The sequence below is a fragment of the Aspergillus tubingensis genome, assembly GCF_013340325.1.
Source record: "Aspergillus tubingensis WU-2223L DNA, scaffold_3, whole genome shotgun sequence".
Classification (NCBI taxonomy): Eukaryota; Fungi; Ascomycota; class Eurotiomycetes; order Eurotiales; family Aspergillaceae; genus Aspergillus; species Aspergillus tubingensis.
The window spans coordinates 679,221-697,399 of NW_023336277.1; the positions used below are offsets into that span (position 1 = coordinate 679,221).

An 18,179-nucleotide genomic window follows, 5' to 3' on the forward strand; every position below is an offset into this window, starting at 1 on the left:
ATCCTCAATTCATCTCACAACAGTTACGAGGAGGATTTCGCATCGTCTTCGAACTAGATATTCGGCTTGCATAGCTTTTCACCCCCCGTTTTAATCTTAACGACATCTACCCAGGCTCGATTGCCTTGGGATAAGACGCGACAACAACAGAGTTTTCTCGAATTCTTCCTTGATCAACACCATCCATCACCATGTCTCACGAAGAGGATCTCATCGACTACTCCGACGAGGAGCTTCAGACCACTGACGCGGCGGCCACCACCGCTGCCCCCGCCTCTAACGGAGAGGCTAAGAAGGGCGACTTGACGGTTTCTGGCGGCCGTCCGGACAAGAAGGGTAGTTACGTCGGTATTCATTCGACCGGTTTCCGCGACTTTTTGCTCAAAGAGGAACTCCTACGTGCCATCACCGATTGCGGTTTCGAACATCCATCGGAGGGTTAGTCTATCACGTATTCTTTCCCAAAGCTCCCTCCATTGCTCCATGTTCCAACGTCCGTCCATCTCCGCGGGGGAAAATCCATAGTCGTTCTGGGGCGCCCATTTCGCCTCCGCTTGCGGGCGGCATGAGGATGTCTGTTTCGCGTCATACATAAGACGAGTCGCCCTGCGGCAGTAGTGCATCTACAGCCTTATGCTTGTTTGCTTCACTTTACTCTGGTGAATTACGGCAACACCATGCTCAGGGGATACCACAGATTGGTTTGTTCGCCTGCAGAGATTCTGAACGAATCGTGGTTTGCTTCCGAAGAACACGGGTCGGACGCTTCTCCACCGTTCTCTGAATTGCAGCCGTCCTCCTGCCGCCTGCGGAAAAGAGCTCTGAACAAGATGTCTTACTGCAGCTGACACAATTTTCGACTGTGTGCAAGTTCATTTGACTTTTGTTGTTTGGTGGAAGAACATACGGGACTATAATGCATCCCTTCGGACTCAAAACCTCGGGGATGGACGGACGCTGCGACGCGAATTGCTTTTTCTCTTTCTCAAAACTTATGGGTCGAGTACAAGTCTAACATACGGTTCCGCCTCACTACAGTCCAGCAAGTCTGCATTCCTACCGCTATCCTGAACGTCGATGTTCTCTGCCAGGCCAAGTCTGGTCTCGGAAAGACCGCGGTCTTCGTTTTGACCACCCTGCACCAGCTGGAGCCGGTTCCTGGCGAGTGCTCTATCCTTGTTATGTGCCACACCCGCGAGTTGGCATACCAGATCAAGAACGAGTACGCTCGTTTCAGCAAGTACCTTCCCGATGTCAAGACTGCCGTCTTCTACGGAGGTACCCCCATCCAGAAGGACGTTGAGTTGCTCTCCAACAAGGAGTCCTACCCCAACATTGTTGTCGGTACTCCCGGTCGTCTGAACGCCCTGGTCCGCGACAAGAAGCTTTCTCTGCGCAACGTCAAGGCTTTCGTTCTCGATGAGTGTGATAAGATGCTGGACCAGATTGGTGAGTTTATTTGCGTCAGGTTATCTTACGTTGTACTGATGATTTGTTATAGACATGCGTCGTGATGTCCAGGAGATTTTCCGTGCCACCCCTGCCGACAAGCAGGTCATGATGTTCAGTGCCACTCTTTCTCAGGATATCCGCCCCGTGTGCAAGAAGTTCATGAGGAACCCTCTCGAGGTCTACGTCGATGACGACACGAAGCTTACGCTGCACGGTCTGCAGCAATACTACATCAAGCTCAGCGAGGCGGAGAAGAACCGCAAGCTGAACGAGCTCCTGGACAGCCTGGAGTTCAACCAGGTTATCATCTTCGTTAAGAGCACCCTGCGTGCGAATGAGCTCGACAAGCTGTTGCGCGAGTGCAACTTCCCCAGTATCGCAGTGCACTCTGGTGTCAGCCAGGAGGAGCGGTAAGAATACTCATTGCCCATGTCGTTGGCTATGCACTAACGGTTGGTAGTATCAAACGCTACAAGGAGTTCAAGGAATTCAACAAGCGTATCTGTGTCGCCACTGACGTGTTCGGACGTGGTATCGATATTGAGCGTATCAACCTTGCCATCAACTACGACTTGCCGGCTGATGCTGACTCCTACCTGCACCGTGTCGGTCGTGCGGGTCGTTTCGGTACCAAGGGTCTGTCGATCTCCTTCGTCAGCACCGAGGATGACGAGAAGGTGCTCAAGGATATTGAGAAGCGCTTCGAGGTTGCCCTTCCGTAAGTACAGACCGATGTTTACGAGCATGTGAACGAAGCTAATGAGTACTAGTGAATACCCCGAGGGCGGTGTTGACTCGAGCACCTACATGGCCTAGATGATTGGGCCTGTGCTCGCCGGAACAGTATGTAGCAGGAGAAATTGAGTTGAATTTTATCGCAGGTTTTTCGTCTTCGGTTTCCTTGTTTCCTTTGGCGTGATGGTTCGGTTGCTATTTAACATGTCGCTTTCTGGGAGGCACTGGTAGGGAAGGGAACATCTGGAGGATAAAAAGCGTACTAAATGATAAGGATAATAACTAGATGCCTGGGATGTGTCTTGGGCCAGTGCCTCTTAGCATGACAGTGTATTATCAAATGTTGCGATTATTTTGATTAGGACTGCTGCTTCAGATTGACTCAGATGTGAGCCAGTAGCCAGTAGCTAGTAGGATTCTACATGGTGTCACACCCCATCCATATCATAAGCAAACAAAGAAACGAACACCTCCAATGCAACATAGACAGCCCATCCACACCCGGAACCCCCACCCTATCGATAAGACCGAACAAGCGAAGACCCCCAAGATCCCATCTCACTCACCGACCCAAAACCTATGACGCAACCAGCCCAGCCAGCTCAACCCTCCCCACTACTGACCACCAAGTCAATCAGATCTCATTCTCTACTACACACCTAACACAGACACTCAATTTCCCCTCCCCAAACCCCATACCCCAACAAAAATCTTAAAGAGATAGATAAGAAAAATGACCCCCCGATGCTTCATAATCCGCCACGGCGAAACCTCCTGGTCCCTGAACGGCCGACACACAGGCACGACAGACCTGCCACTGACCGAAAACGGCGAGAAACGGATAAAAGCCACGGGGAAGGCGTTGGTCGGGAATGATCGGTTGATTGTGCCGAGGAAGTTGGTTCATGTGTATGACCCCGCCACCCTATCTTTTTTGTATTTGTGATGAATGGATGAATAGCGTGTCATTGAGATACTGATGGTGTGTGGGTGATGATGTAGGTATGTATCGCCGCGCGCACGGGCCCAACGGACCCTCGAACTACTCGAAATCGGATGCAGGGAGAGATTACCCTGGAATGAGGCGCGGAAGTCTGAGGATGAGGAGCCGATACGTACGGAGGCGAGGGTGGAAGTTACGGAGGCTGTGAGGGAGTGGGATTATGGGGAGTATGAGGGGTTGACTAGTAAGCAGATTCGGGAGATGAGGAGGGAGAAGGGGGAGGGGGAGTGGGATATTTGGAGGGATGGGTGTCCTGGGGGAGAGTATGTTTATATCCTTCATTCTTTGTTCTATCCTTGGTTGATTGATGGATTATGTATGGGTGGGTATGCATTGAACAGCTAAGCTAACTGACATCGGTACCACTAGATCCCCCGAAGACGTGATCAAGCGTCTGGACGCAGTGATCGCAGAGATCAGAGAAAAGTTCCACAAGCCCTGTTTCGACGGTGACTCTGCTTCTTCCACGGGCAAGGGCGATGTTCTCATCGTAGCTCACGGTCATATCCTGCGTGCGTTTGCGATGCGGTGGACGGGAAAACCGTTGACGGAGACGGCGCTGATTTTGGAAGCCGGTGGTGTGGGCACGCTGAGGTGAGTATACCATACCCATACCCTCTGGGTGTTTGTTTCCTGTGCATGTTGCTGACTAACTGACTCTCCCACGCCAGCTATGAGCACCACAATATCGATGAGCCGGCTATCATTCTCGGTGGAGGGTTCGTAGTCGATAGCTGAGATGGCTGACTACCTGTAGAGAATCTCATGGTTAGCAAATAGAACGAGAGAGAGTCAATAGAGAATAGTTAAACACTCACTTTACTAATACCCTTGTGCCAATTAATCCATAACACATCCATGATGAAAGGTTCTGAGAACCCCCAAATATCTTCTCCCCTCAACCCTCTCTTTTTTCCTCATCACCAGCACTATCTCCCTTAACGCCCTCCTCTCCCAACACCTTCGCAGACCCCATAAACAATGCGCCAACATACCCGCCCAGGAAACGCATATCCTCGGCCTGCACGGCTGTCATCCTGAGCAGATTCTCCGTGTCCCGGAGGTTAGCGTTCAGTTGCTCGAGTTGATTATGCAGGTTGGTGTACTGGCGCGTCTTGGCCATCGACATGGAGGAGCTGCCCATGGAGGAAGGGCCGGCGGTGGTGGAGGCGGGGAGGATGGAGTGTCGGGGGAGGGATTGGGAGTGGGTGTATTGGTGGGAGGGCATTTTTGTTCCTTGTCGATAGTATGTTGAGCGCTATATTGGGTTGGCTGGGTGTACTCGGTGAGGTGAGTTGTAATGGTGATGTGTTAGAGAAGGTAATGGGAGAAGCTGCAGGTAGAGGGGATTTGTTTACCCCCGCGGTCCTGTAGGTCACGTGCATGTGCCTCCGGCAACAATCACAACTATCATCGTATACCATCAAACTATTCCATTCATCATACAAGTTATACTATTACTGTTGCAACCGATTAAGTCTCGTTTATTGTCAACATGTTCTAATCAATGGAGCAGTTGCCGCGCCGACATTTCCGACGCAGTTCCTCTCGCTAACACCCGGTAGGAACATGAACCCAGCCAAATCAAATCAATCAATCAACAGAATAAATCAACCCCTTGCTCTTTTTATGCGCCAGAAACCGGACCATGAATGAGAAAGATGACAGGGTGGTGGGATGTTCGCGCCAGAGCCCATACATAACAGCACAGAACAGCTATGGAAGGAGACGGCCAAGGAAATCAAGTCAAAGGAGGGCATGCGTGTCAAACAAAGCAGCGGAGATGGTAGGGAATAGACAATAGGACGATGCGCCGAGCTAGGTAGTGTACAACACTGGGTCTTGCAGAAACAAGGCATGTATGGTGTGCGTCTGGCAATGAACGTCGGTGGTATAGCTGTGGAAAGTCAAAAGAACGTATTTATCTGGTGGAGCTTCATGCTCATGCTCATTAATGTTCGAGAATGCCGTGCAACTTGAGAGGAAAAGGAAAAAGAGATAATCAAAGTCAAGGCAAATCACCACATGCAACAATCATGCATGCACGCACGCACGCGCCCGCCCGACCACTCCGTAGTGGAAATCATCAAACGAGAAAGTGAGAAAGTGAAAGCCCCTATGTCCCTTGGTGTATATGTAAGAAAGCCGCAAACAACAGACAATTGACATGGAGTCTGTGCCCACCCTCCTTGCCAAAGCATCTCATTAAAAGTATATCCTTTATAGAAAAGCAAAAGCAATACGGGTTAAGGGCGTCCCAAAAGCATGGAAATCACCCACCCGACTGGAAAAGGGAAAAGATGGAGACGTTAACGAAACCAGTCGTGTCCATAGCAGTCAGCGCCAAGGCATGTGCTCAGCGACTCCGAAAGAGAGACGAAGGAAGGACGGGCTTCGCGACTCAATGAACGGGCGCTGCAGCTGGCTGCGCGCCGAGGCTGATCTGGCTGCTATGGGCAGAGGTCTCGGAATCGAGGTTGGCACTAGCCCCGCTGTCACCACTCTCCGCGCTGGCGCTCGCACTTCCTGTCAGACTTCTATGCTTGGGAGTGCCCTTGGCGGGATACGGTTTGCTCACCCCAATTTGTTGTTCAACCTGCTGCGGACCTACCGCATTGCCATGCCCAGGAGGATGGCGAGGGACTGGCGCTCGCATGTGTCCCGGAGGCGACGGGTGGCCGCCGTTCGGAGGCCCATGAGGTGGGCCAAAGTTCTGGTCTTGGGCAGTCGCCGGGCGGCCCATTCGCGGACCAGGAGGACCACCAAAAGGAGCGGCAGGAGAATGGCTATTCCTCCTGCTTTGCGGGTACGGATGAGGAGGGTAGTCGCCCATTCGGCTGGTAGTCATCGAGTTGGTCCGGGAACCAGCAGCCATTTGGTTTCGGTCAACAGACCCGTACCGGTTCGACGAGTAAGCCATCATAGGGTTGTCTAGGAGAGAGTCATGGAGGCCAGGAATTTCCTGCATGATACGGTCACTGGCGCGCTTCCTGTTTCCTCCAAAGTAGCGGCTGAACGTCCCTGTTCTACCACCGCCGCCACCACCCGGGCCAGTGCTCGAAAGGAGCTCGGGGTTCTTGCGGATCTGACTAGCACTGGGAAATTTCTTTGTCCTCTTTGATGTGATACTAAGCATATCAACGTTGTCGGGGTCGATCTGGGGAACCAAGCTAGTATCCATGGGATCGAAGTAATCATCCTCGTCCTCCTCATCGAAAGAAGCCGCCTTGGAAGGCGGAGGTCTGCGGGGACCACGACGCATATGCATCTCTTGCTCTCGAAGTTGCAACTCCCGCTGGCGAATGGCCAGCTCGCGTTCTCTCAGAGCCAGTCCAGATGGTCCGGGGCCTGGCGGAACGTCCGGATAACCATTAGCACCATTTGCAGGCATACCCTGATCACCCGCATCATCATAAACGACCAGATGACTGAACTCCTCAAGGCCTTCCAGAGACGGTTCACGAGGCATCCTAGGCCCGCCAGCCGGGGGCTGAGCGCTTGGTGGTCGCGACATTCCAGGCATCGGAGGTCCACGTCTCGGTGGGGGCATCATCATGGCGGAACTCGACCGTCCGGGAGGCGGGCGCATAGGACCATTTCTGGGGGGAGGAACCGAAGACACCCGGGGCGGAGGCTGAGCCAGGGCCGGAGGGGGAGAGTCACGAGGTTTGCTCAGATTAGTGGCATTGATATGGTGCAGCATTGCATAGAGGGTCTCGACGCGTGGGAGTTTGACATTGGACTCCGTTGCCAATTTGATGGGAGAACCGAGATACGTCTCAATCTCCATGGGACGCCGAGCCTGGAAATCCTGGTACATAGTGTTTGGTGTCTGGATGGTCGTCATTTTCTCCATGGTCTTTTGGTTAAAGTCGCTAGGAAAAGAGCAACCGTGTGCTTTCGCCAAATCGAGGAGTTCGTCGATCACGTCCGATATCAGCTGACGCACGCCGACTTTTTCTAATAATTGCTGTACATTTCCAGAATCAAACATAACGCTGGCGGGGTAGAAGGCGATAGGACTAGAAATGTAGTAGTTAGCAAAAGCCCGATATTCTTGTAGGCATACAGGAGGATAATTCACCCTATAATACGCTCAAACTGTTCTTGTCTGATATTCTTCGATACTTTGCAATCCACCTGGCCCGAACTCAGAGTCATCGCTAGCGCCGCAGCCATATCGGTCTGGATGGAAGAGGGAACGTTGGAGTTCTGATTCGTGGCACCGACCCATATTTCCGATGAGTTCAGGTGCTCAAACTCGCTGGCTCCGATCTGAGTGATTTCGACGCCTGATACAAGCGAAAGAACGACGTTTGTCGGGAACCGTTGTTCCAAATGCGATTCGACACCGAGGGTGTTGGTTGTGTTGACCAAGATGCAGGTGTGCTGAGGGGTCACAACGGACTCTATTACCGCGGCCAGGTCATAGACATCGGGCAGAGCCTTGACGCAGAGGATTACATAGTCGTAAGCGTTCTCTCGTGATGCTGCTTCTTCGGGCGTCCGAACAACTATCGTATGATTGTAATCAGCACACGAGCGACGGATGTGTGACAAAGGGACAGAACTCACCATGGCGTGGCTTAAACCGTTCATTTCCAAACGCTTTCGACCTAATTATTCCCCGTCAGAACCTTGCCATGTTATGAGAATGAGCGACCAGCCATACTTGAAAGACACGCCGTATTGAGAAACTGCCTCGTAGCCCGATTTCCAGACCAGTGTCACGTCGCAGGAGGTTGTCGCCTGGAGCCTCCAGGAAAGGAACGCCGAGATGGCATTGCTGCCCACTAAACAGACCCTCGTTAGCAGACGACCCATGATAATGTCTGAATTTGACGTAGTCTAGGAGTCTCTTGGATGGCAGCGACCGAGTGGACCAGCAAATCATCCAAGAAAAAGGGTTGTCGGGAAATGACGATAGATGGTGTGGTTTTCTGGGCAGCGGCTGAGCACTAACCTGACAGAATGCGCAAGCGCGGCGGAGGAGCCATGATAGTCGATCAAAATGGGAAAGAAGCGATCCGATCAGCCAGTACGCGGTGGTTGTGGAAAAAAGCAATGGACCGTTAGACTGGAATTAGGTATCTCCTGAACCACAACTAGAGGCGCGATTGACGCTGCCTAACCACGGAACGAAGGGACGCAATCCGACGACGACTGAAGCCAGGGTTGATGTCGAGATCGATCTAATAAAGGACACACGCGAAAGGCGCCAAGGACGACGATAACGAAAGTAAGGGGAATCACAAAAGGAAGACTTGACAATAGAAAGGGAGATTCAAATAAAGACAAACGAAAGGAGGTATGGTTCAACCGTAGGAAGGGAGTGGAAAGTAAGTAAGAGAGAGAGAGGCGAGGGAGGGAGGGAGGAGGAGGGGGGGTGAGAAGGTGAAAGGGGAAGAGGAGGAGGAGGAGTAGGAGTAGCAAGTCAGTAGGGAAGAGAGAGAGAGCGAAGGTAGCGAAAGAGAGAGAGAGAGAGAGAGAGGATAGGATGGGATGGCAGATGGCGGATGGCGGATGGTTGGAGTAAGAAGCAAGATGGAAGACGGTCAGCTTTGGGCGGAAAGGCAGCCCGAATGGGTGAGTTATGGAGCCGTGCGTATCTTTTTCTGTAATTTTTTTTTAGCTTTCACGGTTTATCTTAATTTTTCTTTTTTTTTTTTCTCTTTTTTTAATTTTCTATTTTTCTCTGTTGGTTTTCCAAAGTCTCTAACGGCCGTGGATCCCCCGCCAGGGCTCGATCCGGAAACGGAGGCAGGAAAAGAGGCGGACTGAGCAACAACTGTCAACGGAGAGGGGAACCCGGATTTTGCATGCGAAAGCAGAAAGTCTGACTGATGGTCCGAAAGGAATGTCCCAAGAATATCGAGCCCCTCCAAAACGGGATGCCAATAGGAAGATGAGGGAGGGAAAAGAGTGTGAGAGGGAAAGATTGCGCGACCAAAAAAAGCCCCAATAATCTCGATGGTCTTAATCGGCCACCGGGGGGAGGGGATACTAATTGTAGACTAACTAATTAACGATCGGAAAGAAGAAGACCGTGTGCAATGGAATATGACTAGGATAGGTAGGATTATTATTAGTTTGACTCGGAATTATGTATGGAATTTTGATTATTAGAAGAGTGTACTATTATAATAAGATGATTGTCCCCCCTCATCAAGCCAGCCATCGACTAGATCATTTGTACCAGACAAATTGGTATAGCAATAGTAACGATAATAATAATAATAACAACAACCACAACAACAACAACAAAAATAAAACCACTACAGCTACTAGCGAGAATGAATTGAAAGAATAAATAATGAATCGGGAGAGGGGATGGGGAAGGAAAAAACACAGTCCATTTTCGCGAGGTACCTACGACTGCACCTACATTAGTTGGAAACTCCTTGTACCTGGGTTAATTTGTACACTGGGTCTAAGCCGTTCCGAGTATCGTCCACGCTTACCAGGAGATGCTACCGCGCCAGGTTGAAACCGGTTTTTCTTGTTGGTCACTCTTCCCTTCCCAGCTTATTCCACAGTAATAACCCCATGATAATGATCATCTCAATTTTCATCAACGCTGGAGAAGGAACAATATTGATTAATCTCGTCTATATCTATTCATTTAATAGACTACCGACTTACTTACGTATCTGAAGAAAATCCAGCAAGATGTTTGGCTTCCCCTATCTGACATTATCCCTATTAGGAGGGACTCACAATTTGACGTCTCTGATATAGAGCGACAAAAGATGCAGCAGCAGCAACCCCCTGAAAAAAAACAAGCCCATAGATAGCAAGAGTCCACTCACTCGCCGATAACAGACACAATTGCATTGGCTTGGAATAGTGCCTCCCACACACTACTGCCACCACTGCCACTGCCACTGCCACTACCAAGCACTACTCTAAACCTAGTCTATGTCTAACCGGCACACAACTTACAAGCAAACACACACAGACCAGAAAAGAATAGATCATGACCACGACGATGATGACGACGAAAGAACAATAGACCACCAAATGACCGAACTAAAAAGATCCTGATTATGTGGATGGGAGTGATGAGACACGACAGCACCAACCCACTTGGTTCTGGTCGAGCCAACCCATGATGCAGCCAAGACCCAATCGGCCACCGCTGCACATCCTCCCGTCACCAAAACCCACCCGAAAACCCACTTCGTCTAGTGGTCGAGGTCAGGCCGGGATTCGCCCGCTGCAATCGGCCTCGGACAGATTGGTCAGTTTCTGCCCTCAAGATGCTGCTGCAACCGATATGGAGCTGGGAGCGCACACCACCGTACGAAGCAGCGGGTACCTTCCGGCAGCCTGGTCGCAGACCTTCTATTCTCCTCCTCTCCTCTCCTCTCCTCTCTTCTTCTCCTCTTTCCCTCCTTTAGTTAGTCTCCATCTTACTATGGGGACTTACTTTCAAGTCTCAGCTCCAGCACTAAGCTGGTTCGAGTAAATAGCTAGAAACAAGGTCAAACAGGGGAAAGGATCAAGTCAATTGTCTGTCTATTCCATTTGAGTTGTCTGAAAGAATTTTCCATCATGTTCGAAAAGTTCTTGGGGATCCGCCATGTCTTTCCCTATTCCCCCCAATAGTAAGAAGAACCTGAATAGATTGCTACCACTACTTGGAACAGATCTGGTGATCATTGGCAAATCAACCAGCCGCAGAGATAAAAATACCGAGTATGTATGCAAGTCTGTATGTCAGTTACTTGTGTGCTGTAATTACTAAGCGACTCCCTAACCCCTCTTGAACGAATGGGTATGACCATGACCAGCCAATACTCAAGTTTGATCTCAACAAGCAGCGATACCCTTCTCCAGGAACCCCAGAATAATAACCAAGCCAAGATTTGTTACTCCTCCTTTTATTTTATAACCAATCCCTCCTCAAAAACCAGATCACCTACTGTATTTTCTTTTTCCCTCAATAATCTATAGATTGATACTACAGGCTACCTCCCCTCCCAACCACCCCCAACTCAGCAATCCAGCCATCGATCACTTACTTCACTGTAAGTACGGAGTACTGTAAGTGACATGCAATCGATGCATAATGCGTCCCCTTCTCTCGCATTAGTTAGTCTACAGTACAGTAGTAGCGTTGCCCTCCGTCTCAGTCAGTCAGTCAGTCAGTCAAGTCACCTGGGGAAAAAATTCCGCCTTGGGAAGAACAAACAACAAATTCGGGAAGGGATGGGGGCAGTGTTGACTGTCCAACCCGACATGCCACACCTTTTATGCGAAGTAGGGATCGACAACCTAACCCCTCTCCCATACCAGTCGTACCTGTTTGCGGAGATGTCATGAATGCATGAAATGAAATTGAAAATTGAAATTGAATCAACGTATGGCTGGCTGGCTGCCTTGTGCTTGCTTACAGTAAGTAACTATTGACTAACAAAACGATTACTTAGTTTAAAACAACTTTAGAATCAGAATTTAGTAATTGAGTATGCTGCTTACGGGGGGTATAATATACAATACTTATAATCCTAAACTTAGTATGTGTAGTTCTCTCCGCTTGCTGCATGTGTGTTTGAACTCAGTTGTTTGAGGTGAACACCTCGCCACACACACACACACACACACTGATGTCAGTCATTAATCTGGTCTGGAGAAACGAAAGGTAACGTTACTAGTACTGAGAGCGAGCCAGCGGCTCAGCTTCGGCTTACTAATAAAGTTCCAGATATGCTTATGTGAGTTCCAGAATATCCCGGCTTGGTTGGGGGGTTCCAGATTATCCCAGGAGTTACTAAGTTACGGAGTACTAGTCTATTATGTGTAATCTCCTGAGAGAAAACCTGAAACCTTGGACTCCGTTCCCCTGGTGTGGCTTGTTAGATGTTTGATATTAATTGGATGTTGAGAGGATCAAATATTGATATAAGTAAATAATATTATAGACAATCATAATGGCAATGTGATGAGGCTGAGGAATTCCTCACACATCAAATTAGATACACCTTATGATTGAATGGTTATTGAGGGTGGATAGGGAGTGTGTATACATTTTTCTTTTTTTTTTCTTTTCTTTCGATGTGGATATGGGTGTGGATTCTCTTACCCCAACATGAGACACATAAAATACTAATTAATAGCTAGCTATATTGAAATTCGCTATGGATCAGTACTACTTGGTATTAGAGTTGATAATGTTTAGTTAATCTGATGGTGTTGATGGGAAGAGATAGAGAAAGATATGGGCAGCTGATTTCGATCTCATGATGAGCCTAGGATGCAGGCTACTGACTGACTGTATTCCTTGCTAAGACTGTGAAAATCCCTCCGGTCCAGGCCTTCTAGGGGTGATGCACCGGATTGTCCAAAACAGTGCCGGTGGAGCAGCACACCAGCCAGTCTAGCCGGCATCTAGCTTCTGCTAGCTGGGGCACTTGGGACACACCTAGGACGAATCACATTGTTCAATTATTAGCTGCTGTTACTATCTATGGTACCGTCTGGTGGGTCGGGTACTTATCAAATCTTACCGAAACAGGGCAATTTTCTTTTTTCTTTCTTTTCTGTTTTCCCCTGGAATCATCGATGAATGGTGGTCGCATCAGTTTAACTTTCGGTTTCTGCTCGCGCGGGTAAAGAGAAATCCTCCTGGCGTGAGGGTTTTGAATAGAATTCTCAGTCATCCTTCCAGTAGTACTACTGGATCTGATTGCTTTGCTTCAGAACTTTGATTGTTCACGGTTGAGACATTACATTTCCTTCAGTCTGCTAAGCTTAGAGTTTTGGCAGATGATGATTGGTATGCATTCAGCAGGAGGCATCGACTCATTAGGAATTTGATCTTCGGGGGCCTAGATCTGCCCGTTGCTGGACCATGCGTGCAATCCGCCAACCAGCAACCTTCTTGTCGCGATTTCTGCAGGATCTTGAGTATGTTCGACTCAGACTTCGTAGTAGTACATACCACAACTGCCCGTCCAGATCGATCAGAAAGTATGGCGGTTGCGCGGGTGCTCACCCACTGAACCCGCTGGCTGCAAGCATCTTACTATCCCAGCAGATTCGATTTGGTAGTGTCTTACCCGCGCAGTCTTACCCCGCCATTGCCCATGTTCATTCGAGTCCCCTTGGCTGTCTAAAATATTTCGGCGTTGCCAGTAAGACAGAAAGAGGTCTTTAATTGCAACTACTGCAATATCTACTCCTTAGGACTTTCATGTGGTCCTTCTGACCCAGGACAAACCGACGAGGACTCTGTACATCATTGCGTATGTTAGCCCCAATGGATGATTTCATCCAGAGTTCGACGCACAATGCAAGATCAGAAGGGTCAAGAGGAGAAACACCTATGGGGCCTACCCGCGACAGATGTAACCATGTAAGTAGCCACGGCCCCCTCATCTTGAAAATTTGACCGGAAACAGCCACTCGGCATTCCCGAGGCTGTACGCGGGGGCAGTTTCATTCAACCTTGCATCTGTGATCTTGGCTCAGTGGCGGAGATCCAGCCAGGCGCATCGCGAACATTACTGTACTTGTACTGTTCACGGTACAGTCAAGTGGGCGCCGGATGGCCCCATTATTGTGCGGAGTCATGCTAAAGCTTCCAAGGGTCTAAGATGTCTGAGTATCCAAACTGCTCAGTATGTAGTTTGTTATCGCCAAGAAAACGCCAGTCCGTAGCCTAGTCTACAATATATCGGAGTCGCGCACGTCTAGTCTCTGACGGTTGGTCGCCTAGCGATCTAGCACCTTTCTCTGTCGGCCCCTTAGAAATGGCCGCTATATTAGTCGTTATGCCGCTACTGCGCGCATTGCCTCTGGAGCGTAGAGGCTAAAGCAATGGTTCGTTGAGAACAAGCTAATGTAGCAAGCGGTTAGTGCGGTGGTGCGTGTTGACACGAATGGCCTGCTCTTGTCCTGTTCATCTCTGGGAACTTTCTTTTTGCGGCGATCGGCTCTGGTGTGTCACGTTCCCTGCGGGTTTGAACACGAGCAACATGGGAAACATGTGCGAGGTAACATCAAACATCTAGCGTTTTTGAACCCACCAGTCTCAAGAACTGCCGTGTCAGAATTGGTCACCCCAGATTTGATTCGATGAGAGCCTGTTCATCCAGGGGACAAAGGCATACCCAATTTTGTGGATGTCCCTAAGTAAAAAGCATTGATAAAATCCTACTTGTCATCCGAATCCTTCGTGCATAAGGAGTAATATAGGCGAAGGCAATCGTAAGATACAATAGTACTTTGTAGCCTGATAGGCAGTGCCCACTACCTGAAGTCTAGTCAATTAGTGCGAGCATATACTTTGTAAACGTCATGGTCATGTCAATCTCCGTCGAGGCCCCGCAAGACATAAAGGCCGTGATGATCGTCGGTCTCTGCACGATGCTCACCCACTCGATGAGCAGGATTTTCGACACGGGGTATGCTAAGCAAGGTTGATGTGCTGCTTAGCAAGCACAGTACGGAGACACATGGTAGTAGCAACTTTCTGGGTAGTAGGTCCATTTCGGCCCACCTAACGGAGTACGTGGTATATCTCCGTAAGTCCGAACGAGCTTCACATTCGGACATTGAGAGCGGGCAGGACGTCAATCAGTCCTATGGCGAGGCAAGCGACCAGGTATATTTGGGAGGAGGGGAGGGGGGGGCAACGAAGGCGTCCACAACCTGCATCCATCGATTCCGTATCAAGAAGAAAGCAAATAAAAGCAATCAATTCGAGGAAGGTCTAAGAGACAAATAATATGCGGAAGCCGGGATGGCAAGAAAAGCGCAAAGTGGAGCCTCGATGCAAACAGCGGCTGCCCACTGACTCAGCGGATGTACGTGAAAGGCAAACCGATGCCTGCATTTCCGGGCCTCTTTCGGCCGCCCATACGAGGATTTTCGGCGCTGCAGGACATCCCAAGGTCTAACTTATCAATAACTCAATCGGCGGGTGCGAAACTATGCATGCCGTACCTACATAGTACATGCAGACACGAGGAGCCAGAAAAAGGCGACCGGAGAATAAAAAAAGCAAAGATGAGCAGGTGTAGATGGAAAGCTCTCAAATCTCATCCCCGTGAGGAACGGCGCGTTATCTGTCCACTAACTTCAGGTCAGCAAGGGCCCCTAAATTCTAACTAACTAGCAGTAGGCTAGGATTAGTCCGAGTTGATCAGCTCTCATAATTAGGCTGCATTGATAGTACAATAGTCAGTCCATTGGTTCTGTTGCCTACTGCATAATCTGCCTAAACATGCGAGGCGTCAATGAAAGGATGGAGGTAGGCCAGAGATTGAAGATAACCCTCTAATTTAGCGCGAAAAGGGTCGTCCTTCTTGACCAGTCCCCTTTGGCGACATGGCAGTAGCTATCTAAGCTGACCCAAAAGCAATGCTTCGTGGAGATACGTATAGTAGATGGCATGGGCACCAAGTATTGTCACATGATGCATAGTATTCGATGACTAATATTATGTCTGCACGCGATGGAGGGGAATTCGACATCAAAAAGTATACCACTGAGGGGCATCTGTTGGTGTCTGAAATTGCATGTACTAGAGGCACTTCACACATCAGCACCTATACAAGAGCACTTCACAGTAAATAAATCAAGGTCTCTGCCATTTCCCCCGCAATGAATCCACTGACTAACCGGAGACCAATGGCAGAATTCTTCAAGATGAATATCGTTCTCTTGTAAAAAAGACACACTTCTACTAGAGTGGATATAGAGACAGTCATCTGCATCTGTGACAAGAGGCAGTATATTTGAGTCAGCCAATCACACTATTCATAGCCATATATACCCCTCAACTCCAAGACAATGACTGGAAACAAAAGAAAGAATCCGCGAGACTTGACCCGTCTCTCCGGCAAACCACTTGCTGAGACTCTCGAGCCCTCTTCAGTACTGGCAAGCAGCACCGAAGAATGGGTCACATCTGAAGACCTGGCTGAGTGTGGTCTCCCATTCAAACCAGAAGTCATCCAAGATATGACCCTCTTTCTCCTGGCCAACCCCAACATGAGCTCTACCCATCTATACCGGGCAGACATCCTCTTCGACAGCTGGGGTTCACTGCGGACACCGCAGCAGAAAGAGCAGTCCTTCGCTCAGAATGGGAACAGCAACCTGGAGACCACCGAGGAGCACGTGGAACCCACGGCCGCAAGAGAAATCCCCGATTTCACTCTCACCAGAACGGTAGTGAGGAGACTCATTCCCAGAAACCCAAACCTAGACCGGGTCATGGACCAAACATGTCACTTCTACGAACACATCAACGAGTCCACAGACACAAGCGAGGGATCTATCAACCGATACCTCGCTGTCTACACACCCCACATCACCTCCAAAGAAGACATGCCCTTCTACCACCCTCTCCTCCGTTCCCTAGCCTTCCTATACGACTACAACACCACCACCAACACATCAGACCCCTCCCCCAACCCCGGTACCATGTCCATCCACTTCCTCCTCTTCCCCAACGAACCCATCCAAAACCGTCTAGAGCGCACCCTACAAGCCCTCCTGACCATCCAAATCCGCCTCGCCCGCGGCACCCGTCTAACCGGCAAACCAGACAATGGCGGCGGCGGCAGCCAAAACCCAGCCAAAGACAACGTGATCCCGCAGCACCTGGTGCAGAACACGTACACACGGCTGAAAGCAAAATACGCCGCCGAGCTGTGCCAAAAATGGGTCGAGAGCACCGAACCCTCGAAGCACGTCTTCGAGGACCTCTCAATCACCGCATTCCTCATCGAACTCTGGAGAAGCATGTACGGCGCCGTCCCAGCAGACGAGCAAGCCTCCACCACCACCACCACCACCACCACATCCTCCTCCTCCTCTACCTTCCCCGGCTTCGTCGACGTAGCTTGCGGCAACGGCGTCCTCGTGTACGTCCTACTCATGGAAGGCTACAAAGGCTTTGGCTTCGACGCCCGCCGACGCAAAACATGGAGTATATTCCCAGAGTCCGTGCAATCACGACTCACAGAGGAAATCTACATTCCCAAACCATTCTCCGAAACGAACCCTTCTCTGCTCCAAGAGCTGACGATAAAATCCCACACGGGGTCCTTCCCAAAGGACACATTCATTATCTCCAACCACGCAGATGAGCTCACGGTCTGGACGCCCCTCATGGCTACGCTTCTTTGTCCCGAGTCGCCATCACCCTTTATTGCTATCCCGTGCTGCTCGCATTCACTTTCTGGTGCGAGGTTCCGGTATCCGCCTCCCAAGGCGGGCAAGAAGAGTAAATCAAACGAGGAAGATAAAGGAGGGGAAGAAGAGGGTAATCCATCATCAGGAGACCTCAAATCCCTCCGGAAGGAGAAACAGGATGCTCAGACTATGGAAGCAGGGTTCCTCAAGTCCATGTATGGCTCGTTGACTGCGAAGACGATGAGTGTGGCGGAGGAAATTGGGTACGAGGTTGAGCGGACCCTGTTGCGCATTCCGAGTACGAGGAATATGGCTGTTATTGGGGGCAGGAGGCGGACGACGCAGGTGTGGAAGGAGAGAGCGAGTGGGTCTGCTGCTGCTGATGGTGGTGATGGTGATGATGATAGTAATGGAGAGGAGGTCTTGGAGCGGGTTATGGATGCTGTACGGAGGGAGTGTTCGCGTGAGGGGGGCGTTGAGGCTGCTGGAAAGATCTGGATTGAGAGGGCGAAGGGGTTGAATAAGGGGTCTGGGATGGGGAAGCAGGGTGGGCATTGAATATGCTTGTTGTGTTGTGAAAAGTATAGATAGGATGTATGTTTGGAGATGAGATACCCCGCAAACTGTTACTTGGAAAAAGCACATTAAAATGAGATTTTGTGTATGTACATGGAAGAGAAAGGACATGATGATGATGTTGATTGTTGTTAATGTACATATGTATGTAACATTGTCGGTGTCTGGCTCGACATCTATCGTCTATAGACACATTACAGAGCACATTTAGCTCCCATGAAATGAAGAAACCCGTGAGTGAGTTGAGTGTGGTATGTATACCAAG

At 49.8% G+C, this 18,179-nt stretch overlaps 5 protein-coding genes across 5 annotated transcripts; 3 read left to right on the forward strand and 2 right to left on the reverse strand.

The window, feature by feature from the left end:
• Positions 1-191: 191 nt before the first annotated feature.
• AtWU_01433 (ATP-dependent RNA helicase SUB2) lies at positions 192-2,268 on the forward strand (the record flags this gene model as incomplete). The annotated part of the gene is made up of 5 exons (XM_035496547.1): positions 192-438; positions 1,039-1,449; positions 1,502-1,862; positions 1,913-2,170; positions 2,223-2,268. 5 exons carry the CDS (start codon positions 192-194, stop codon positions 2,266-2,268), a joined length of 1,323 nt encoding a protein of 440 aa, XP_035352440.1.
• Positions 2,269-2,920: 652 nt separating this feature from the next.
• On the forward strand, positions 2,921-3,928 carry AtWU_01434 (histidine phosphatase family protein; the record flags this gene model as incomplete). The annotated part of the gene is made up of 4 exons (XM_035496548.1): positions 2,921-3,096; positions 3,190-3,453; positions 3,560-3,784; positions 3,862-3,928. The coding sequence occupies 4 exons, from the start codon at positions 2,921-2,923 to the stop codon at positions 3,926-3,928; spliced, it is 732 nt and encodes a 243-aa protein (XP_035352441.1).
• A 160-nt stretch (positions 3,929-4,088) lies between these two features.
• Positions 4,089-4,418, reverse strand: AtWU_01435 (DASH complex subunit HSK3 family protein; the record flags this gene model as incomplete). The annotated part of the gene is made up of 1 exon (XM_035496549.1): positions 4,089-4,418. The coding sequence occupies one exon, from the start codon at positions 4,416-4,418 to the stop codon at positions 4,089-4,091; it is 330 nt and encodes a 109-aa protein (XP_035352442.1).
• A 1,173-nt stretch (positions 4,419-5,591) lies between these two features.
• Positions 5,592-8,187, reverse strand: AtWU_01436 (ketopantoate reductase family protein; the record flags this gene model as incomplete). Its single annotated transcript, XM_035496550.1, has 5 exons — positions 5,592-7,212; positions 7,275-7,704; positions 7,766-7,806; positions 7,863-7,983; positions 8,154-8,187. The coding sequence occupies 5 exons, from the start codon at positions 8,185-8,187 to the stop codon at positions 5,592-5,594; spliced, it is 2,247 nt and encodes a 748-aa protein (XP_035352443.1).
• Positions 8,188-15,988: 7,801 nt separating this feature from the next.
• On the forward strand, positions 15,989-17,896 carry trm44 (tRNA (uracil) methyltransferase; the record flags this gene model as incomplete). The annotated part of the gene is made up of 1 exon (XM_035496551.1): positions 15,989-17,896. The coding sequence occupies one exon, from the start codon at positions 15,989-15,991 to the stop codon at positions 17,894-17,896; it is 1,908 nt and encodes a 635-aa protein (XP_035352444.1).
• Between the last annotated feature and the right edge of the window lie 283 nt (positions 17,897-18,179).